This window comes from Danio rerio, chromosome 16, assembly GCF_052040795.2.
Source record: "Danio rerio strain M-AB ecotype USA chromosome 16, GRCz13ab, whole genome shotgun sequence".
NCBI classification, from domain to species: domain Eukaryota; kingdom Metazoa; phylum Chordata; class Actinopteri; order Cypriniformes; family Danionidae; genus Danio; species Danio rerio.
The window spans coordinates 11,652,501-11,677,500 of NC_141036.1; the positions used below are offsets into that span (position 1 = coordinate 11,652,501).

General features: G+C 36.6%; 1 protein-coding gene across 17 annotated transcripts in view; it reads left to right on the plus strand.

Annotated features, from left to right (window-relative positions):
- znf574 (zinc finger protein 574) overlaps window positions 1-25,000 on the plus strand; it is a 49,063-nt gene that overhangs the window by 8,347 nt on the left and 15,716 nt on the right. For 8 of the 17 annotated variants that reach the window (XR_015510679.1, XR_015510680.1, XR_015510681.1 and 5 more), the window contains 2 exon segments: window positions 7,675-9,019; window positions 12,805-13,255. Coding sequence is in view for 6 of the 17 variants with exons in the window: in NM_001441586.1 (NP_001428515.1) it covers window positions 7,675-9,019; window positions 12,805-13,255 (1,796 nt within the window). In the remaining 11 variants the exon portion in view is untranslated. 17 annotated transcript variants of the gene reach the window in all.

Consider the following 25,000-nt stretch of genomic DNA (forward strand, 5'->3'; position numbering starts at 1 on the left):
CACACACATTTAAACACAGACACACACACACACACACACAGCCACATTAACTCTGAGCTCATCCAAAAAGTAATGTCCCTGCTAAAGCTCAATGGCCTCTCTCTCTTTGTCTTCATGTGGTAGATTTGTCAAATTCCTTTTCATGATAAAAGTCTTTCCTCTCAGTGTTGTTATAGACGGCGTTATCTGGAAATGGCGTGCATTAACATGTGCCTCCTGAAAGCCTGTGAGAAATGTAATCTGTTTTATTCCTCTAATACCCCTTGAACTCATAACTATAATTATCCAAAACAGACTAGAATTTTGAAGAGCAGCTTCCAGTAATCCTGAATGCTCAACTCAGATGGAAAAGGATCATTTTGTAAGCGGATGTATTTATTTATTTTTTTTGTGCAACTCCTAATTTGCCTCTTCACTACGGGGGGCAGAAATTAGGCACTCGGGATTCTGTTTTTATGCTCTGATGTGCTTTTACTTTAGTTCTAGTTGTTATAATAACAGTGCAGTTTCAATTAGTCGCTCTCTTCAAACTGTTTATTAGCCCCAGCTAAAAAATATATAGTTTCTGTCTCTTCGCTTCTTTTTTTAAGTAGGAAATCAGGTGTGAAATAGTGCTTTTTTAGATTTCTATTAACATAGGTGAGGCCTCTTGCATAGTATAATATATCAGACTAGAGCTGCACAATTAATCGAAAAAGATCGCGATCTCGATTCGACCCCCTAGACGATCTTAATCCAGCATTTCTACCATTCTGTCAATCATATTTTCAAGTTCAGGAGAGAAGCAAAGACTGTAGCAAACATACGTTGCTCAGCGACATGCACACCTCCAAATGATGTTAAAAGAGTCACATGCTGTATTTATAAGGTATAATTCACCTAAAAATGTAATTTTTGTCTTCATATAATGATGTATTCACAGCCAGGAAATCACATCTGACGTGAGCTGCTGACTGTAGCCCCTTTCACACAGTGATACCGGTAAATATCTGGAAAATTTCCAGAACGACTTTACCGGTATATTCAAAAAAGCGCTGTTCACACAGGCGAGGACGTTACGGAAATTTTCCGGAAAAGAGCATTCACACATCCATTCCAAAATAACGGTAAATTCTGACATCATTCACCACAAATGAGCTTTAAACGGCTGCGCTTGTATTTGTAAACATTTGACTAAATTACAAACTCTGTGGCTGATCAATACTGTGAACAACTTTCGCAGGATCACTTTCGCATGTCGAGATGTTCATAATATGTGCGTGTGCAGGCGCTCACAGGCTGTTTCACAGGCACACGCAAAGCTTGAAGGTAAACAAACAACGGCTTATCATAAGCATCTCATCGATGATTATTTACACAGTTGGCATTAAGAAGAACATATAAACGTGATCTGACTAACTTCTAGCAGCTAAATGTGTCTGGAAAAATATTCAAAGGCTTTTATGCTCATAAACTGCGCGGACGTAAATGCGTCTGTCTGTTGTGATTGGCTAAAGCAGACGTCTCACGTCAGCACGTTCTAGACGTGCACGCGCTTATTACGGTAATCTTCCTTCTGCGTTCACACAGCGCAGCATTCCGGCAAATTGCCGGTAATGTTACAACTTCTCTCTCCGGAAAATAGCCAGAACGAATTTACCGGTATTTTCAAAAAGGACCTGTTCACACATACAACCTTTCCGGAAAATTGCCGGCAAGTCTGTATGTGTGAAAGGGGCTTGTGTGTCCGTTAAAATGAGTTCAAATGAAACCGAAAGCGTGCAAATCATTTAAATAATCATATCGCATTTTAGAGTTATTTTATTTATTATTTTTTTTTATTAATTGTTAAGAAAACATACAGGCTGAAAAACCTATATAATGAAACATATCAATTCAACCCCCCCCCCCCCCCCCCCACCCCCTGCGGTCTCTTGAAACTGGGCTTTACAATGAATAAAGTTAATATAAAAACAAAAACAGAATACAGTATCAAATATCAATTATACAAAGCAAGGCAATCATTCTGGATCCTGATCATTTCTTTGTGCAATAAACAAGGAGATTTTGTCAGCAGCTAAAGTCCAGATCTGTAATGTACTCATTTGTACCGAGTTCAGTAATAGAACAGAAGGATTCAATGGTACAGGATTTTCAATAATTTTTGATAGGATGACACATATCTCATTCCAAAATCTTTGTACTTTCTCACATTCCCACATCATATGGAAAAAAGATCCAAGTTCCTGGTTAGGACATTTATCACAGAAAGGACTAAAGGAGGCATTGATACGATGTCTTTTGAGTGAGGTCCAGTAGGTTCTGTGACAAAAGTTATAGTGAATGAGTTGGTGATTGGGATTTTTAGATGAAGTAAAAATGTTCTGCCATACTCTTTCCCAGTCTGTGACACCCTCTTCTAGTTGACAATCAGTTTCCCAACAGCGCTGTAATCGCATTATAGAGTTATGACTGCGACAAGCATTTGATATGTTATTTCTTTCATAGCGAACACAGATTTGTGCATGAAAAATGTTTACAATGTCAGTATAACTACTCTAGCCTATATAATGCTGACCAGTGAATTAAATGGTTGTCAATGACATATTGCAAGCGTAGGCCTATATCTCAAACATAATTCAACATCAGAATTATTATAAGGAGAATGTAATTATTTAAAGAAACCAATAGACCTACACATTATATTATATTGTTGTTTTACCATATGTTTGAGAAAAAACAATAATCTCATATTAAACTTTATTTTACTTCTACAGAATCGTGAGAGAATCATAATCTTTTTTTTTTTAGGCAAAAAAAAATTGTGATTCATATTTTAGCCAGAATCGTGCAGTTGTAAATCAGACCCCTTATTTTTCATGACTTGTAAAAAAAAAAAAAATTGTGATTTAAAAATAACTGATTTTGTTGTGGTAATTCCCAGAAATTTGCAGACAATTTTGTGATTAAAAAAAATAATAATATATATATATATATAATGTCTTGTTTACCATATTAGGTAGCCTATTGTGTTAGGTGTACAATCTGGCACAGTGACACAATTATCAAAATAAAGCTTCTTCATTAGGTGTCTTTTTTATAATTGTTTTTATTGAAAAAACAAGGTGAATTATTACATACAAAGATTTGACAAGACTTTTTCTTGTCTTTTTTCCACAGTCGGGGAAATAAGCATTCAACATATTTTTAAAGTTTGCTGTTGGCTTGAAGATGTAACAACCAAAGAAATCCATATATGCAAATAAATAAATGGGGGCGAGGCAGTGGCGCAGTAGGTAGTGATGTACAAGAAGGTTGCTGGGTCGCTGGTTCGAACCTCGGCTCAGTTGGCGTTTCTGTGTGGAGTTTGCATGTTCTCCCTGCCTTCGCGTGGGTTTCCTTCAGGTGCTCCGGTTTCCCTCACAGTCCAAAGACATGCAGTACAGGTGAATTGGGTAGGCTAAATTGTCCGTAGTGTATGAGTGTGTGTGTGAATGTTTGTGTGGATGTTTCCCAGAGATGGGTTGTGGCTGGAAGGGCATCCGCTGCGTAAAAACTTGCTGGATAAGTTGGCGGTTCATTGCGCTGTGGCGACCCCAGATTAATAAAGGGACTAAGCCAACAAGAAAATGAATGAATAAATAAATAAAAGATCTGAGAATGCTTATGTGGATGTTTGCAAAGCACTCCAGTCAAGTCACGTCGTGTTTAGATTGTCTTAAAGCAAGCAGCCTTACAGCATTAAACATGAAAATAAATTACAGTGATAATATCACTTTTAGTTAGAATTACAAGTCAGTTTTCGCTCATGTCTGCTCTGATGTGACACAAAGGGAAAACCAACACATACATACTGTCCCAATAACACACTGATGGAGTAAGTGTCACAAAGTGAAAATAAAGTGGCATTTTAAAACATAAATGAAACAAACTACTCCTGATTAGAATTAACATGCAAATCAGCCAGAATAGTATCGGTAACGTACTTTTATTGGTAATTTTTGAAAATTGCTTTGTATTGACACCCAGTTGAGAAACATCTGGCTGATGACAATTCTTAACGGAAGTTTTATATGTTCACTTGAATTACAATCACAGAAAATTATTTTATTGATTTATTTAAATTGATAGTCAGCCCAAAAATGAAAATTCTGTCATCGTTTGCTCTCCCTTTATTTGTTATTTGTTGTTGTGATTTTTTTTTTTAAAGCTTTGTGGAAAAATATAACTTAAACTCACTGCAAAACCCAAAAAGCCAAGGCAACTCAAACTATTTAAGAAAACAAATTGCAATTAAGTTTTTAATTAAAATTTTAATTATTAAAAAACTAATCTTAATTTGTACTGAGAACTTAATCTATTTGAGTAAACGAAGCAATTTGAGCACAGCAAAACCCAATAAATGAGGAGAACTCAAATCAACTAAGTACTATAAAACCCAATAAGTTAAGGCAACTCAAACCATTTGAGGAAACCGATTGCGACAAACCATTTGAGTTAAACCAATCTAAACGAGTACTGTGAACTTACTCCATTTAAGTTGAAGTAATGAGGTATTTCATTAACTCATTACCTTTAACACGGACTTCAAAATCTTTTCAAATGCGTAGTGTTAACTTTCAGTAAATTTTGATTTAATAACATTTATTTTATTTGATAAAGTTGACTGCTGGGTTTTACAGTGCAGAATTTGTTTTTCTATTATGCATGTCAATGGTTACAGGTTTCAGCATTTTTCAAATATCTTCTTTTGCATTAAAGAGAAGAAAAAAAAAAGCTCAGAAAGGTTTATCCGGTTGTTAAGTGGTGACGTGTTGGTGACGTATGTAATACTGTTTCCGGGTCCAAGCTGCCACTCATTTGAGTTAAGAAATTATTCGTTTATGATCACTTTTAATTCCTATCACACATTACAGTTAATTTTATATAAAGTCATAGTGTACACAACAATCTCTGGGCTTGCTGCATCACAAATACCAAAATTTTAACAGTTTGTAAAAAAATGAATCACTTAATGGCCATCGCATATTAGGCATGGACATATGTATTGCGATCGTGATTTTCGAAAGTATTAAATCGCTTTGTAATTGTTTATATTTACCTCTTCATGAGTCTCCCCATACAGTTGAATAGAGCGCTTGGACCCGGAAGCCGCTTCACGTGACGTCATATTTTACAAGCGGATAACCACTTGAGGTTTAGTAAATAGTGAGTAAACTTTAATTTTTGGGTGAACTATTCCTTTAACAAAAGCGCACATCAGTGACTCGAAGCAAATGGGCATAAGGCGACATCTGATAATATTATTTTAAGAAGTAGTTTTGGTTGCTTTTTAAAGCTAATCTATTTTTTGCATCAATTCATTCCCTGCTTTTATATCAATAGTTTTGATCTCGTTTTTCAGTATGTGATAATGACCATATCAGCTGGTGGATGAGATGAGAATGCAACCTGGTATCCCCGTTGGCAGTGTCATCATCTCTTTGACTTTGTTTTCTGATCTCCATCTGCTCTTAGCTCATTTGAACCATCCGAACTGAAAATAGATAGAACATAAGTTAATCTGTCCGTCCGGTTTATAGACGTCTCCAGCCAAACCACCCTGTCTCTCTGAGTCATCCTCTCTTACTCTTAAATTCCCCCTCATCAAGATGGCTTAAGCGGGTGCTTACATTTTTAAAAAGGATTGCATGGCGAACACATACAGGTTTGTGCCGTGTTAGTTCACCTGTCGCAGTCGGTTGCGTCAGATGACTGTAACACGGACCCCTACGTCGTGCCCTTGGTAACTGTGAATGTTATTTTGAATTGAGTGTGACATGAACTAACTCCTTGAGTGGGTTTTTACACAGTGTTAGAGCTATCGGCACCAGGGTGATATCTCTCGAGGAAGCTGAAACTTGTTTGTTCTTTTTAGTGTGTATAAATTTTTAAAGGCCTTTAGATGGAGTGTGTTGAGCAAGTACACTGAAACACTGGATATTTTGAAATTCAAACCTAGATATAAACACATTTTTAATATAAATATTTAACGGGAATGACAAATAGTGAAATGCTACAATAGTGTTTAGAATTTAAGATTTACTAATTGGAGTTCAGGCGAAGCAGTGGCTCAGTAGGTATTGCTGTCGCCTCACAGCAAGAAGGTCGCTGGGTCACTGGTTCGAGCTTCTGCTCAGTTGGTGTTTCTGTGTGGAGTTTGCATGTTCTCCCTGCGTTCACGTGGGTTTCCTCTGGGTGCTCCGGTTTCCCCCACAGTCCAAAGACATGTGGTACAGGTGAATTAGGTAGGCTAAATTGTCCGTAGTGTATGAGTGTGTGTGTGGATGTTTCCCAGAGATGGGTTGCGGCTGGAAGGGCATCAGATGCGTGAAAAACTTGCTGGATAAGTTGGCTGTTCACTCCGCTGTAGCGACCCCAGATTAATAAAGGGACTAAGCCGACAAGAAAATGAATGAATGAATAATTGGAGTTCATAGATTTCAAACATTGCTGTCATGAAAGTGTTTGTTTACTCAAAAACGAAAAAACTATTATTAATTAGTCACGTTCATGTCGTTACAACCTTCTGAGACTTTCGCTCATCTTCAGAACAAAAATTAAGATATTTTAGATGAAGTCTGAGATAGGGATGCACCCATACAATTTTTTTGGAACCAATCCGATCTCAATAGCAAAATTCTAAGTATTAACCGATACAGATCCGATCCCGAAACTGTGCCCTTTTTTAAGCATTATACAGCTTCTATAGTTCTAGTGATAAACTCAAACAATACATCTTCTTTAGTAAAAATAATAGACCTATAGGTCTACTGTTTATGACAGACGGCACAATCTAACTAAAAACATGAAGCATTATCTAAACTAGGCTACATTCTTTTAGAATTCGTTATGACATTGATATATTGTGTTCCAGCTCATGTTTCCTTTTTTAATATTAAGATTTTTCTTTGAAATCTGTAATAGGCTACCATTACTGACATTAATCGTTGGTTATATGATTAGCCGTTTAGCAAGCCCTGATATTTTCCTGCAGGTTTGATGCAGACTAAACTGTCAGTTTTACTTAATAATCTCTCGCCAAATCTCGCCATGAGTGAGACTGAGGAAGTTGAAAACAAGGTCCGCCTATATGTTTCAGCGCCAAAACACAAACTGGTCTGTTGAAAAAAATAATAATTAAAATGAAATGTACAGTGGAATATTCACAGTTTCATAGTAGCCTATATTAGTCTAAATAATTTTCTGTTAATGACAATCCATATTGTGCCCGTTAGTTTCACTTTTATTAATATAATCAACTACTTTGACCACAATGAGCCAGGCTTTACAAACTATTCGAAGCATTGAAAGTATTCCCCTCGGAAGAATAAACTAAGTCGGAAAGATGAGAGAACAGAAACTTAATATTGCTAAAAAAAAATTACGGAGCGGCGGGGGCACATCACATCTGCGCAGCCGGTGCATAATTGAGACAGCGCGCAGCCCTCCAGTATCTGCGGACATTTCCAAAACAGCAGCACAAAGGGAAGAAGTGCGTTGAGGATCTGTCCAATGTATTATTGAGCCTTTTCTAGTTTTAAATTTCAGGTAGGCCTACTTTGTTTGTGAAGAGCAGGTAGCAACGTTATCTGTAACTTTCATCATTGCTCAGATCAGATTAGCTGATGTGTCTGTTCTCTCTCCTCTCGCTAGGTGGCGATGCAGGCTGTGACGGTTCCCCAAATTCAAACTCAGACAGCTGTTGATCTGTCTTCCCTGCTTCAGCAGAAGAAAACTATTCAGGCGGATGCTCCGCGTGTGCTGTACCAGTGCGCTGACTGCGAGGTCCTCTTTGATGCTTTGTCATTGTGGCAGCAGCACCGTAAGATGGGCTGTTGCCTCGAGACAGAACCTGCTGGAGAGCAGACTGGAGAAATGTATGAAGCAGTTGCCCAACCGCAGCCCAGCCAAAAAGAAAATGAAAACGCTGTGCAGGAACAAAATACGCCTGAACAAACCCAGGTCAAAGAAGTGGTGGAAATTAGATTCGAGAGCGTTAGTCAGGGGTCGGTGGAAGTTGCTGGAAAAGTAGCAGCGCCTGCGACCTCTGAGGAGGAAGAATCGAGCAACAGTGTCTCCAAGGAGGCCTCGGCCACTCATGAGGCTTCGTCTGTGGAGACCTCAGCTGAAGCGAGCAGTCCTGCCACGAGGCGCAGGGGGCAGAAGAAGGCCAAACCCCCCTCCAGCCTGCTCTGTGTGGAGTGTGGACAAAGCTTCAGTCTGGTTCCAGAGCTCGTGACTCACCGCAGGACTCAACATGGCTTGAAAGATGCCATACACCGCTGTGCTGTCTGTGGAGAGGGCTTCCTCAACACCACGCTTTTCCTTTACCATCGCAGGCAGCACCGTTCAGAAGTTGAGGAGGAACCCAAGCAGGCTTCATCTGGCATCCCTCAGATCTCCACAGCCATGCTGGAGGCCCCAGGAGAGGGCCTCCTGCTTTTGGCAACAGCTGGAGAAGGCCAGAGCCTGATGGAGGTGACCACTCTGGAGCAAACCATCACTGAGACCCCTGTAGCGCAAGTGGAGGTTGAGCTGGAAGGCAACGAGATGCGAGGAACCGAACAGGAGCCCATGGTTGAAGGAGCAGAGATATTGGTGGAGAAGACTGAGGAGATGCTGGAGGAGCATGAAGCACCTGACCAGGAGGTAAAAATGGAGTTGGTCATTGAGAAGGTTGAAGGAAATGTGCAGATGGAGAAGATTGGTGCGGATGAGGAGATCCAGGATGCGGTGGAGAGTAACGCTTCAGAGAACACATCCACTGCTTTCCTCTGCCATCAGTGTGGATCTGTTTTTAGCAATGATCAGGAGCTGGCCAAGCACCGTAAAGCTGAGCACGGCCTGGAGGCGGCGCTGCACACTTGTGGAGACTGTGGGGCTAAGTTTATGAGTACCACACAGTTCCTGTACCATCGGCGGCAGCATAAGAACACAACTGCGGGACATCTAGTCACAGCTGAAGTCAAAAGCAGACTCTACACTACTGCAGCTTCAGGTATGGTAAAACACGAATCTCAGACAATCAGGTCAGACTGAGTCCATAAAAGCAGTGCCAAAGAGACCAAGCTAAGCAGGATATCTGCACATGTGCTATATTTAACTAGCTGTTTATGAAACTTCTTGTTGTATGCTGCACAAAGTCTATAATCAGACCTGGCTAAAAGTAGATTTTGTAAAATTAATTAATAAATTAATTGACATTTTGTCCTGATTTCTGAACAATTAAGGTTAATTAAACAGTTGTAGTTACTAGGGGTGCAACGGTTTAATAAACTCACAATTCGGTATGTTTCACGTTTTAGTGTCATGGTTTCTGTACAATACGGTTTGTGCTATGCTTAGAAAAAATGCCTACAGAACAATTCAAAGAACAAAAAAACATATATATTGGGTAACAAACAGCTGACAATGCAACAGCTTTAAGGCTCCTACACACCAAGACGCTTTTCGTTTGCGTTTATCGTCAGCGTTTTACGAGAAGTTTTTCCATATGCTAACCCAAGCGCTTTTCACTGGCGTCAATCAGATGAGTATGGAAAATCACTTCTTGACGTTAGATGGCGCTACACAACTTTAACATCAAGCGTGTAAACCTTCCTCTCCTTCTCTTCTTCTGTGTTACAAGCAGGTGTCAGAAGCTTAAAGTTACTGGTGACTCGAACAAGCATGGATGGTTCAAGCAGCAGCTCCAGCTGTAGCGATGAAGAAATTATTAGTGTTCACTAGAGCAATAACCAGCTTCATTGCCTCTAGGCATCTTCTTCAATGTGTGCTCGCAGTTTTGGGCTTGAGCGCCTCCAAGTGCTGTTTACTGTAACTTCAGCAGCTCCGTGCACGTGAACAAAAGTGCCGATCTGATTGGTGGAGAAGGTTTTGACGCAGTGCATCAAAACAAAAAAACGTGCATGAGGCGTTTTTTTTAAAATGACGCTTTTGCGCCTGGCGTTTTGCGCGTTTGTTGTGCACAATCACATTGACGCCCTTTGTTTAGTCACGAGGCGTTAAACATCGACGGAAAACGCGAGCAAAAAAATGTCCTTTACACGTATGACTGTAGATTTGCCTATTCTCGTATTAAATTAAAGTAGGGAATTTTGAAAATTGTATGTTCAAATTTATTGCTTAAGAAAACAAGCTTACATTTCTCCTTTTCTATTTTAGATCTCGACTCAACAGTCTTAACCAATTACGCAGATAATAATTGTCAACAAATCTTAATAACTGAGCACTTTTAAAGTATTGATTACTTCTGTTTACATTATGCTTGCTTCAACAAGACAACAACCCATTTTTATTCATGATTTCTTTATGATTCCAGAGAGCTCTGTTTTACTTAGCACCATGGTACTGCATGAACCTAAGCAAAGAGAAAGCGTTCCGCTCTTCTCTGTTAATTCAGCAGGAACAGTCAGCCGAGAAGGAAACTGTTCTTAGCAGACAGCGGGTAAACAGTGAATAGTCAGAGTGATTGGTGCCGAAGAACACCCAGAAGGAGCGGGACTGCAGTAAAACGACCTGTTGTATGTCCGCGTATGTATGAGACGCTTCTGGATCTGCACACTGCCATTGATCCGCCTGTGACCACTGATCTAGGCTATCTTTGCAAAAACAACAAAAAGACGGCATTCGTCATGTTTTTGTGTCTGTCTAAATTTGTATTGAGGGTCTGTGGAAGCAATGCACTGTGATTTGGCCTTACTTGCGGATTTGCATATTCTGAACCGCCGATCACAGGGCGCACCGAGCTATGGAAGAATAATGGGATAATACGTGTTTTTTTTTTTTTTTTTTTTTTTTAACAAAGAACCGTTACATCCATAGTAGTTACTGTTGACTTTCATTGTGATGAACAAAAACACATTGGAGACGTTTGTTCGAAAAAGAAGGGACATTTTAAAGATATTAAAGTTTTAAAGTGCTTAATTATGTATAAGTATCAGCAGAACCAAATGAATTAAATCAGAGGATTTCAAATTGTGTTTAAGGAGTCCATGAAAATGTTGCTGACCAAGTTAGAATTTGCTTAAAGGTGCTGTATGTAAGTTTTTGACTCTTCTAAACCATAAAATACCATAATATGCTTGCAGATATTTAAGAAACATGCCAACTGAGCATTCTTGTTTATCTGAAAAATTATTCATATTCTGCTTTGAAAATCTGTTTTCCGTGCCAGAACACTGTCTTCGTTTTGGTTCTTTTAACCCGCCCAATGCCAGTTTAGCCAATTATATTTCAACACCTGGGTTGCCTTGTTGGAAAACCACGTATTTCATACATTCAGTCAGAAGGCTCTCAAAGCTATGGAGCTAGTAATATGCCAAAACAATCTGAATTTGAATTATTTTAATTTGAATTATTGGCAATTGTAATTTAATAATCTGAATTTTTATATGCTGTTAAACATTTTTTGAATTTGTATTTTTTTATTTTAATTTCTTAATTTGAATTTGAATTTCATAACTTGAATACTGAACATTAGAAATGAGAGACAACTGAATTTTTTAAGGCTGATTTTCTGCTGAATCTGAATTTTACAATCTGAATTTTTGGTTTTGAATTTTAGAATATTGAATTTGGTGTTCTGAATTTCTTCATCTTGAAAATGTGAAACAGTATTTTTACAAACTGGTTATCTGCAGTCTATGAATTCAGAACACCAAAAATATGAAGTTTGAAAATATCTCAAAAAAATTCAGCCTTAAAAAATTCAGTTGTCTTACATTTCAAATGTTCAATATTCAAGTTATGAAATTCAAATTAAGAAATTCAAATTTAAAAAATTTTTTAACGCCATATAAAAATTCTGATTTATTAAATTACAATTGTCAAGAATTTAAATTAGCTCAATTCAAATGCAGATTGATTTGGCATATTATTAGCTCCATACAAAGCAAGCACTCTTGACCGAAATGTGACCTTCGGTGGACAGTAACATTTAACATTATTAAATGTATATGCTTTATCACTGACGTGTTGGTTTGCACTATTTCACAGTTTTAAAGTTAAATTTCAAACGCATTATTTTTACAATCTGAAGGTGAATTATCTGCAGCTGTATATTGGTAGTATGGCAATAAATGTCATAGAAAATGGCATTCAAACTCCCATTATTGGCATTTACCACTGAATAAATCACATGAGGTGTACACAGGGCCGGCGCATCCATAGAGGCGACCTAGGCAGCCGTCTAGGGTGGCAGAATACTGAGGGTGGCGTCCCTAAAGCACCAGTTCAGCTTGCTCCGGCTCTGGTTGTGCATGAGGTGACCATTGTCTGTTTTCTGTTGTTCAGCTGCAAGAAATAGAAGCCGTTTCTAATATATCAATTTCAGGTGTTGGTTAGGACAAAAACTAATTTTAATTTGGAAAATATTCCTTTAATTTAGAACATGATTTAAATCAGCCTTTAGGCTTGAACATCAGACTTAGTTTTTTTTTTATCCTCAATCTGGCAACCTTCGCTTGCGTTTGATTTGATCCAGGAATGCAATACCTGGTTCAATCACTGGGTGTCAAACTTACATACTGCACCTTTAATAAATATGTACCTAATATTGTAATGTATTATTAATAACTTTCTATATGAAAATGTTTTCACATATAATGATGGCAAATGCAGAATATTCAAGAATAATTATTGCAGTCTCAGTATCGCCTCACTTAATCAGCATTTCACATCCTTCATAATGTTTGAGCCTGAAACGCATCAAATTAATTTCCTATTACATGGACCATCTCTTCCATTTACATTTAACATTAACAAAAGTGTTTCTGTCACCAGCAACAGGAGCAGCAGCAGCAGCAGACGGTGGTCTTGAAGCCCCTGCAAAATTGAGCCGTGAATGGTCACGCACCGCTCTGCCCCACGAGTGCCCCCATTGTGGCCAGGGCTTTACTCGCCGCAGCCGTCTGCGTGAGCATGTGTTCCAGCACACGGGCGAGAAACTCTTCAACTGCAAAATCTGCAAAAAGAGCTTCCCGTCTCCAGCCAACCTGCTGCGTCACAGCCTGATCCACGGAGGATCCCGCATCTACAGCTGCCCCATATGTGACAAGCGCTTCTTCCAGCCCACATCCCTCAAACGCCACATGATGACTCACCAGGAGGGAGTCCAGGAGCGCAGGACTCGAGGCAGAGGGAAAGGTAGGGGACCATCAAGTGATGGCCGTCTACACATCTGCCCAGAGTGTCCGGCCAGTTTCAAGTTAGAGGCCCAACTGAAGAGTCACAGGTTTGTGCTCCTTTAACAAAATTTTCTTTGGTGGGATGCAGTCATTTCTGTATATTTCAATTTATAGGTAATAATTTAACATTATTTTGCTGAGTAGTGTTGCTTTGTCAGTTTAATTACGGATCATTATATTTATCATCATCTTTTATTCAAATGACTTGTTAAAAATGGCTGTTTCATTTAGTCTTTTGTAAAAGTGTCTCAAAATATTTGTAAAAACTGACCGATTCAAAAACAAAAGACTCTAATGTTGCTCTAAGATGAACAAATGTTCTGCTCTGGCTTTGTTTGAAGCTTTTAGCGTTGGCGTAATTGAAAAAACAAATTGTTTGTAATATTTAAGAATCAATATTAGCTTATTGTTTGTTGAAATATAGTTTAAAATATGGCTGCACGATATAACAACAACATCAGCACTGTGATATTTTGTTTTGCTGTGATCTAGATTGCTGCATGATTTTTTTTTCTTTTTGAAATATTTATGTGTAACAGAGCAAGGAAATTTTCACAGTATGTCTGATAATATTTTTTTCTTTCTAGAGAAAGTCTTATTTTTTATTTTGGCTTGAATAAAAGCCGTTTTTAATAATAATAAAAAAACATTTTAGGGAAAAAATTATCAGCCCCTTTAAGCTATTTTTTTCGATAGTCTACAGAACAAACCATCAGTATACAATAACTTGCCTAATTACCCTAACCTGCCTAGTTAACCTAATTAACCTAGTTAAGCCTTTAAATGTCACTTTGAGCTGTAAAATATATCTAGTCAAATATTATTTACTGTCATCATGGCAAAGATAAAATAAATCAGTTATTAGAAATTAGTTATTAAAACTATTATGTTTAGAAATGTGTTCTTATCTCCGTTAAAGCAGAAATTGGGGGAAAAAATAGGGGGGCTAAAATATAAATATAAATCAATTAAACATGTGAAATAACATTGTCATCATTGTATCAGTAATATTGTACAATAATATAAAAATAATATTTATATACATTTAATAATATCTTTATATTTTAATCTTTAATTAAAAAACAAATCCTGCAATGTGACTCTTGAGAAGACGCACATTACGATATCGATGCTCAAATAATATAATATTCAGCCCTGATGTAAAATCAGTTTTGTATTTGTAATTGCATGAACATGCTGATATTTGAATATACTCTTGTTTAAACAATTACGATTATTCATAGACATGTGACACCCCCTAATGTGCTTGCACAGTTTTGAAAGTTAATAGTGTTTACAACAACATTTATTAACTTTTTCCCGCCATAGATGAGATATCTTTTCTATTGAGAGACTTGGTTTCTGTTACTTTCATTCTGCCATAGCGGGGCACCACACCAAAATCCTTCCCGCCACGGCTACATTACAGCTTCTCATTCAAAACTTTCAGTCATTGTTGTTGTTGTTTTTTTAATAGCAGGTTATAATAACACTAAAACATATTAAAAGGTAAGTGAATAATAACAGCAAAATCTTTTCTGTAACAGTAGTAGTGCTGTGCGTCATTTGTTAAACTTTTTAAGGTGACGTGCTGACAGACTGACTGACTGACAGGTGCATGATGCGTGAGGCCAGCAAACACTGCGTAGCTTTCTGTTAAGATGCACAGTTTCCATAATTAAACTTTATTTATAGATAAAGGTCTGTGGTTCTGCATACAATGACTTTATCTTGCTGGAGTTTATAGCCGTTTCACTTTATTTCATGATGCATCAGACCTGTAGGTCTATTGGAGACATTAATAAATATTCCTAGCAAATCTTATAAATGTTGGAGACAAACTCATTACATAAACACACTAAATTGCACTTCAGCAGCGTTTATTTGATAGCGCACAAGAAGTTTTGTGCACGAGCAGAGGAAATCGGCGGGCAAGAAAAGAGACTTGCATGCTGGTTTTACATAAATGCAATCTTGACCTGTGATACTGCGCTCACGACATTTCTCCATTTGTCATTGAAATAACGCCATAGGTAGTTGGTAGATTTGTGTAAAAGACCTGCCGCCACAGCTGGAAGTAATCCTAGAGGAAACACTGAGAGGCAATGCTTTTTACACCATTCACATGCTTTTACAGCAGTCCGTGTTTAGGTGTAATAAGGCAATCCCTAGGGCATGTCCTAAATTGAGGGACTTTGTGGTCTCTTGGGTTTTAAATACAAAGACGGTCAGAGTAGATCAGATTGCATGTAACAATGACAAGGTAGCCTATACAGTTAAACAGGCAGGCGTTGATGGACTCTGATCACTCATGTTTCAATCTCACCAGGAGGAAGAAGTCAATAAGAGAGATCCCCGATAACCCGTCAGTCTCGCTTTCTCTTTCTTTCAGCATTGTCCATTCTTTATCAGGGCTCACCACAGCGGAATGATCCGCCCCTGTCGATGTGGATACAGTAATAGACATGTCTGTGTTTTACACACTCTCACACACACTTTTTTTTTGGTCAAAAATGTTATATTTTTGATGAAACCCATCATGCCTTTTGTAAAGTAGAGACTTTTTAATTTTATTTTATTTTTTTTTTACATTTTTTAATTGCTGTTGTTGACTGGAAGCTTTTTTAGGCTAAAGGGGTCAAACACCACATGCATCACTTAATGACACGCAGCATCATGAATTTTAGAATTCTCAACATAGATTTCTATCAGTGTATGCACTGGTGCTGCCAGTTGGCGGCTGTCCGCGGTGTCCGGCTTTGACCCAGGACAGTGTTTATATTTCTGCCAAAAAATTCATAATAATGACAAAAAATACTGATTTGTGGATGTCCTTACTTCCGGGTGCTGCGATCCTGCTGTTGTGGCCAGTGTATTTTGGGAAATTTTCTTACCCCTTGGTTTCGAGTGTGGTCCTGAAAAATCTTTGTTCAAAGGGCTGTTCACCCCTTCCCCTTAGCCCTACGCCTTCAAGCTAAAGAGAATTGGGACACCCCTACCCCTTCACGGGAACGCGCAAAACGAGGGGTAGGGGTAAGGTGAAGGGCTAAGGGGTAGAATTGGGATTGGGCCTAAAAAAGTTTTTTTGACCTTGCAGGCATATCAGCCTGTTGTTGGAGAGCAAAAACATAAACTTTTTAATGCATAATAGGGGCTCTTTAATAAAGCTGTCTAAATGGAGAGCATCCAGAACATCTGCTTTACAATGTTGTCCACCATGTTAGTTGAATTGGTCACATGTATAAAATGTGTCATCAGTTTTGGAAAGGCTCTGTTTTCAAATGTGTCCACTTTGGATAGCCTTTTCAAAAAGTAATGTCTCAGAAGGATTTTTTATTTTTTTTATAAGTATTTTAATTGACAATATACTTAACATTGTGTAGAATCTGAAATTACAAGGAATATCAGGAATTTTTTTAACAATTAGCAAAGACAAATGATAATAACAAAATAAATTAATAAATAAATAAATAAAATAAAAAATTTAAATACAAATTCAACCCACCCTGCCACCCCCCAATCCATACAAGGTATAATTGTCACAAATTTTGTCAAAACGTTTCTCATTTTGATGTTACACAAAGAAAGTTGAAATGGTTGATGATAATGATAAATAAAAACAGTAATGTCCAGAATGATGCACAAATAAATTAAATTTACATATATGATAAAACATTAAATTAAAACAATAACATAAAATAAGAAAAAAGTAAAAACAACAACAACAAAAAAAAAAAAAACACTAGCAAAACTAACAATAGTTATATGAAATAATCAGTTATTAAAGTCTAACAGAGGTAATGTGTCCAAGAATGGTCCCCAAATATAATCAAAGTCGGTGGGCTTTTGTTTGACAGAATACAATATTTTCTCAGGAGTATTATAAGATACGAGCTCATTGATCCAGTGTTTTTTTTTCTCAGGGGGGTTCTCAGATTTCCATTTTTAAAGTATGCATTTTTTTAGCTGCAGTGCTTGCAAGCAAAATAAAATAGTGGCTGTGTTAGGTCAACTGAAGTGAACTGATATCACCTAGTATTCAAATTTTAGGATCTGGATCAATTTGATTATTGGATATCTCAGAATGATTTTTAAATGAAAAACTATTAGTGTAGTCTGTGGAGATGACCTAAAAAACGTTTGGTGGGAAAGACATTTTTACCTGTGTGTCTAGTCGGCTTAAATCTGAAGTTTTTTCCTAGCCTATTGTGAGTCAAACAGCTTCTCAAATAAGAAAATGTAGGACAGAACTTGATGTTATTAATTGGGTATTGATTGGATGGTTGCCGTCTTTTGCTATGGCTGTGATGTCATGACATGTTTGTTCCGCCCTCTTGTAAGTAAACATGTAATCAGAGAAGAAACATCAATTTTAGGAGGGCAAGTTATTTTGATTAAAGATCACAACCCCACACGCGCTAATGCGCACTGATAAAGAATTTATCATGGTACTCTTAAAATATGAATGATCAATTTTAATTTCACTGTGCCAAATTCATCTTCCTTTTTTGCTCCTTTGTAGAGATGACAGATATTTAATCTGACTTTAAATATGGAAAGATAAAAGTAGTCGATAAGAACTTAAATTGCCTCGCGCTGGGCACAAATCCGATTTGGTTTTCAAATCTGATCTGTAGGAGCGACTGTCATTGAGCTAGTGATGAAACCTGATCCATTTGTTCAGACAGTGTAGTCAGTATCCGGTGCATGAACATGGATTGCTGTAGTAATGATGTAAGAATCAGCATGGTGCCAGACTTTCTCAAACAACAGCTCAAAGTATCTGTCAGTGTGGGAGGACGAGATGGAAAACTGCCTCTTCTCCTGTCTATCATAACATCTCGCTGCCATGTGCGTGAAAGAGCAGATGCATTTTGTGCATATAGCAGAAGAGTGAGCAAAAATGATGTATACAGTTGTAAACACAGAAAGGACTGTTGTTGTTGTTGAGTGAATATACCAGAAAATACCTTTTTTTGCCGCCTGTCTCCGAGAGTCTAGTTCTAGGTTTATTTAACTGGGAATTCAAGATGACCAATCAGAGGATGTTCCTGTTGGTTAACAAGCTCTTTTATGACCTTCCTTGTTCTAGACTATGACCCAGCAGGGATTTTTCTGTCCCAGAAACGCTTGTCCTGTCAAACATCAGGGAGAGGTCTGATTAGTCTCTAAGAGAAGTGATCAATTAAACAAGTGCCTCTGACATTTCTCACCGATTCCCTTGTGATGTATTTAGCGATGCCTTAATTTGGCAGCCGGTCAATGTGAATCTTGGAGAAATAAGAAAAGGAGCACTAAACAGTCGCTGTTGGCATTCGGCATCTTGCTGTTGTGTTTGAACATTGATTGTATAATAAAGTCATTAGTATGGTTACATATGTATAATATTTATGATGTTTTTAAAGATAATTATTTTGCTATTCTGCTAGGACGATTTAAATCGAACAAAAGTGAGAGTAAAGACTCAGAAGAAGTGATATTGCAAAAATATAGACTGCAAATTCTTTATTATTCAGATGTATCATTAGCCAGTATTTGGCGATAGCAGGATTTCCATCTTAACTAAAAGGAATCTTAAAAGAAAAAAAATCCTATCTGTAAGTTAACTAGATGCGTTTCTGTCAAGTTGTTAGAGTGGCTAACTGTTGTATTGGTAGCCTAGTAACCAACAGTAAACAAGGAATAAATGATTAGTCATGTGGGTTTAATGTTTACCAAGTTTGTTCTGTAAATTCTACATCAACCAGAAGCTGCGATTGTTATTTTTTGCATATTGTGATGCAGTTCCAAGAGAAACAGAATAATAAATTAGAGAACAGTGGGTGTGGCTACTCTTTTTCTGCCGCGAGATGATTTAATTTTTATGTATCGGTTATTACAGCCGAACAGACTCCTCCTGCTCACCATTTTTAGTTTGTGTGACTTCAAATGTGTTTCCATCTCTCATTATTCACATTTTATTTAATTTTTTTGAAAAAGTACCTAAAATGATTGTTGTCGTAAAAGCACGCTTCTGCTCTGAGCTAACACAAAGTGTTGTGCATGAAAATAAATGTTTACTGTGTCAGTATTAACAACCCTAGCCTATAGTGTTGAATATTATGCAAGAAGGAATCTCATAATGACAAAATTATATTTTTACCAGTAAAAACAAGTGGTCTAATAATGTTGTTAATGACAGATGACAAGCACATGTCTTAAACATAATAAATCAACTTCAGAATTATAAATAGTTATATTTTTGATCTCCTTTTACTGTGAATTAACAAACAGGATATATTGAAAGTCTGTTCCATAATGACTATACAAAATTTAGCATTTTAAGTAACAGTAGACCTACACATAGGCCTAATATTGTTATTCCTGTTTAACCATATGTTTTAAAAATAACAATAATAATAGGTTAATCTAATTAACCTCTATTTTACATTTACAGAATCGTGAGAAAATTGTGATCTCAATTTTAAGCAAAAAAAAAAAATGTGATTCACATTTTTGCAAGAATCGTGTAGCCTTATTTACAATTTAAAACGACATCTTTGGATATCTTTTCTGCTAGAGTTACTGTTGTCTTTAAAAGCATAAAAAAATCGTACAAATACCATAGGATCGGTATAGTAGAAATTTTTGGTGGTTTTAAAACCTTGACTTTTCCAAACCGCTGCATGTAGAGTACTTAGTGAACAGCAGATAAAGAAATGTTGAGGCTGAACGCTTCATTCTCCCGAAGTACCTCACAGATGGTATTGTGAGATATGACTCTTTGATTTAAGTGATTGCGGTTATTTCCTCTGTTTGCTGTCATCAGCACAGTGATTACAGTTAAATGTGCTGTTCTTTCCCCTGATGTACATCTTGAAGAATTCCGTAACCAGAATTGCACAAGGCCTTCTGTTAATACATTATGCAAGATTATAATGCTTATCTAATTATCTGAAACCCTATTCACAAGGGCCTTCATTACCGGATCCCTCATAATGCTCGGTGGCAGAGCAGTAAAACGCATTAATGCTGGATTTGTGCAGAGCTATTATCTCTGTTAAATCCAAGTTTCTTGATTTTACAGTGCACTGATGCAGCTAATAAAAGCAATATGCGGATAAGCTGTTCAGCTGTTTGCAACTAATAAGCATTTGTCAGTAATTTACTGAGTTTTTAGTTAAAATGTCTAGGTAAGTCAACTTAAAAAGAGATTCCATCCTCAACTTTTGATTCTGTTGATATTTTCTTTCTAAAACAAAAAGAAAACAAGACATAGAATGTGATGACAGCCAAAATTCTAAAGAAATACATTATTAAGTAAGGGGGTCAAATCATTATTATTTGTCTTAAATTAGATACAGTCATGTCTCACAGAGTACGGAAGATCTGTTAAAACAAACATTTGATTTTAGCCATCTTTGTTGCATTGTCTATCGTCTCTGTTGCGGTTAGTGATTCTTTAAAAATAGGGAAAAAGTGTGTCTTGTTAGGTTTGTCGCGATACCATTAAGTCATCTTATGATACTATTAGGGCTGCCTCGATTTTAGGAAAAATCATAATAGCGATTATTTTGATCATAATTGTAATCATGTGTAACGGTGGCCTTTTCTTAAACCCCAAATAGGTAATATTTAGCTTTTTGTTCGGGTGCCAGACAGAATAAATCCGTCAATATATTACAAATTTAACTTTAACCCAGATAGCAATAAGCCACCGACTACAAACTAAACTAAACATAACACACAAAAATACACAATTTTACTCAAATTCACCAATTGAGTATGCATAGAAATATTTATTTTTTTTATCACTGAAATATCACTACCAATAGATCGCTCAAAAGCACAATTGAAAATAAACAGCTTTATGAAACATCATGATTAATTTATACCACACTCACAGAAGAATTTATCCACTGCAATCACAACCATAATCAGTATTTACTAAGTGAAAGACAGCAGTGAGCATTTCATCAATATACAAGAACAAACCCCATGGAAGTTACACCCCTCACAATCATTGGCTCTCTGGCCATTCAAAGGTAAACCACATATAAACTTAATTCACGGAAACATAGTTCAGTTCAGTCATTATTCAAAACGATTACTGTTAAAGTCAAAATTATTAGCGCTCCTGGGAGTTTTTTAAAATAAAAATTTCCCAAATGATTTTTAACAGAGCAAGTTTTAACAGTATTTCCTATAATATTTTTTCTTCTAGGCTTATTTGTTTTATTGGCTAGAATAAAAGCAGGTTTAAACATTTTGAAACCTTTTTCAGGTCAATATTATTAGCCCCTTTGGGCAATATACATTTTTTATTGTCTGCAGAAGAAACTACTGTTATACAATGACTTGCCTAATTACCCTAATTAAGCCTTTGAATTTGAATGCTTGTATTTTAAAAAATATCTAGTCAAAATCAAATATTATGTGCTGTTATCTTAGCAAAGATAAAAGAATAGTTATTAGAAATGAGTTATTAAAACAATTATGTTTAGAAATTTGTTGAAAAAAAATTCTTCTTTCCAATAAACAGAAATTGGGGGGAAAAGGGTTGCTAATATTCAGGAGGGTTAATAATTCTTACTTCAACTGCATATATACTGTACAGTTATTTTTTTCTCTGCAAAGGAAAGAAAAATAAATACAATAGAATAAAAATATCTCCATCACCATCTTCACTTTAAGAAAAACACGTTAGCTACAAAAATCCTTCAGTCGAGAGCAACGAGGGATTTTCTCCTTTTGTTATTTGATTAATAATGATAAAAACAGGCGGCAGTAGGCTTTGCGCACTGTCATTTTAATGGTTTCACTTTCACGTTTCGTTTGATCCTCAACTTGTTTGTTTATTACACAAATGAGGGTTAATATGAATAATCACAAAACACCGCGTTTTAATACCTATTTGACCATTAAAGCGCTCAAGTTAAGATGACTTTAGATGCTCTGCTTGTCTTTGTGTGCGAATGAGACCGAATGCTGACGGTGCACACACACACACACACACACATACACACACAGGAGCATGCAGTTTAGTTCGCGCTTTTAAGAGCAACAAACTGAAAACTGGAAAGGAGGTGCTAAATAAAGGAATAATCGTTTATCTCGATTAATAGTTTTTCATAATCGTTAGAAGTCAAAATCGAAATCGGATTTTCGATTAATTGCAAAGCCCTAGATACTATACCAACTGATGTTTCACGATACCAAGTAGTATTGTGATACTTTAATTCATGTCAGAAATACTATATTTTACATGTTATAATCGGTCTACTTGAATTGAATTCATAATTCCTTTATTATTGAAAAATGTATTATTTGCACATTACTTTACATACATTTTTTTGTTTATTTTGTAGACTGACCAACAAAAATACATTAAAATAAAGATACAAATTATACCAAATGAAATTTGTTGCAAAAAGAGCATTTTACCAACAAAATTAGGCTATATGAAGTGGTCAAAAATTGCTTCAATGTTTCCTGTTGCTATTTTAGGTTTTTAATTGATTGTTTTTTTTTCTTTTCTCTTTTGTTGTCTTATCAGGTAAGAATCCAAAGGATTTTAAACTTTCACTTTGTGTGTCATTCTTTTTAAGAGATTGTCACGGTTGTTGTAGCTTCTAAATCATACTGAGAGGAACAGAAATTTACAATTCAAAGTGTGTTTGAAATGTCAGAAATCTTGCAACCTTAAGGGCTCCACAGACTATTAAAATAAATGGTCTATTGTTGCACAGACGTGTGAACATTTTCGTGACTTTTCCACATGCAACATTATCTATTGTAGATAGATCGTTAATGACGATACTACCATTCACAAACTATTATGGCACCGCCAGTATTTTGGTGTTCATAGTATCAAAATACTACCTTAGTACCTGTAAATGGGACAACTCTACTTCTTGTATGCATGTCTATAACTCAAGAAGTATTAAAAAACATTTTTTTCCGCTGTTTAAAAATGCAGTAATATAGTAATTTACTGAAATGGTGTATTTAGCCTTAAAGTTGCTTAGACTTACTTTTGCACGATGGAAGAAGGATGACACCATGGCTGAAGTACTTCTTTTACACATGTAATGTTATGTTTAACTATTTTAGTCACAGAAAGCTTATGTAGATTTTGTTGCTTTACGAATGGGTTATACTGCACGTGCTAGAAACAATATAGTTTTCCATTCGGAATTGTAGTATTATAAAGTTTTCTAACTGATGAATGATATGATCTAGTGGGATGTCTACTGTCAAAGGTGTCTACTTCAAAGGTGCAGCATGTAAGAATGCAATATGTAAGTTTGATACCCAGTGGTGGAAATGGGTATTGCACTCAAACGCAAGCGCAGTTTGCCAGATTGATGACAGGAGTGAGTGATTTAAACCGTGTTCTAAGTAAAAGCATCAGCACATGATGGAAGTAATATTTTTCATATTAAAAGGAGTTTTTGTTTGCTTATCACTGCGTATCTCGTCACGAAGCTTGTGTTAGGACACAGGGTTACAATGTAACCTGCTCACCTAATGTTTACCTTCGTAATATTTATATTATTTCTAATTTATAACCTCATGTGGAACTAAACCTGTCTCATTTCGGAATGTGCTACTGTCCACCGAAGGTCGCATTTCGGTCACGGACGCATGCTTTTAGAGTCTTTCTGAATGAATGAATGAAATGAGCGGTTTTCCACCAAGGCAACCCAGGTGCTGAAATATAATTGGCTAAACTGGCATTGGGCAGGTTACAATTACCACAACAAAGACAGCGCTCTGACACAGAAAACTCATTTTCAAAGCAGAATATCTGACTTTAGCACTGTTTTTAGATAATCAAGAATGTTCACTTGGCATGTTTCCTAAATATTTGCAAACACGTTATGGTATTTTATGCTTAAGAAGAGTCAAAAACGTACATACATCACCTTTAATTTGCGCAGATTAATTGTTCACATAAAGAATAACACTGTTCACTAGCAAAATAAAAAAAAAACATTTAGATTTTACACAGACTTTAAAGTGTTAGTTCACCCAAACATTTTTATTTTGTTTTTAAGAATAAAAGAGCTCTCTTGTCCTCCATATAAAATAAGGGTCTTTAGACATTCAAAGTCCACAAAAGAGACCAAACACATTTTCTGTGACTTCAGTGGATCAACTTTTATCATATGAAGCTTCAAGAACACTTTTATTTGCCAGAAATGTGTAGATATGACTCTGTTCTCCTATATCTCTCCCACACTAGGTCATGGTGCATATGTTTACTATCGACATTGTATTGCCATTAAAGTCAGCATTGCAACAAACAACTTTTGTATTGGCCTTAGTTAACACTCTCATTTATTTGAAACACAAGATATTGTTGCACAAATGGGTTTTTAAAGCACCATATGATTAAAGTTGAACTATTGAAGTCACATGGAATGTTCTGATTCAGGATTTAAAATGCCCCTTGACCGTTGTTGTACGGTATATGGAGGATGAGAGAGCTCTTGGGTTTCCTCTAAAATATCTTAATTTGTGTTCTGAACATGAACAGAGGTCTCGGGGGTTGGATTGACAGAAGGGTGACTAATTAACAACAGAATTGTCTTTTTTTGGTGAACTAACTCTTTAATTGAAATGTCAATTATTAATCGTTCTCCCCTCCAGTTGTTGTACTGAGGGCGCTGGTTAAAGACGACACACGGGACTTCAAAGTAAATATGAGCAGAAATTATTGATGTCACCAATAATTACTAAGGACCTTGGTGATTTGAATCCCATTCGAGAGTGGGTTTAAGACATTACGGAGTTGTCCATTCTTGGTT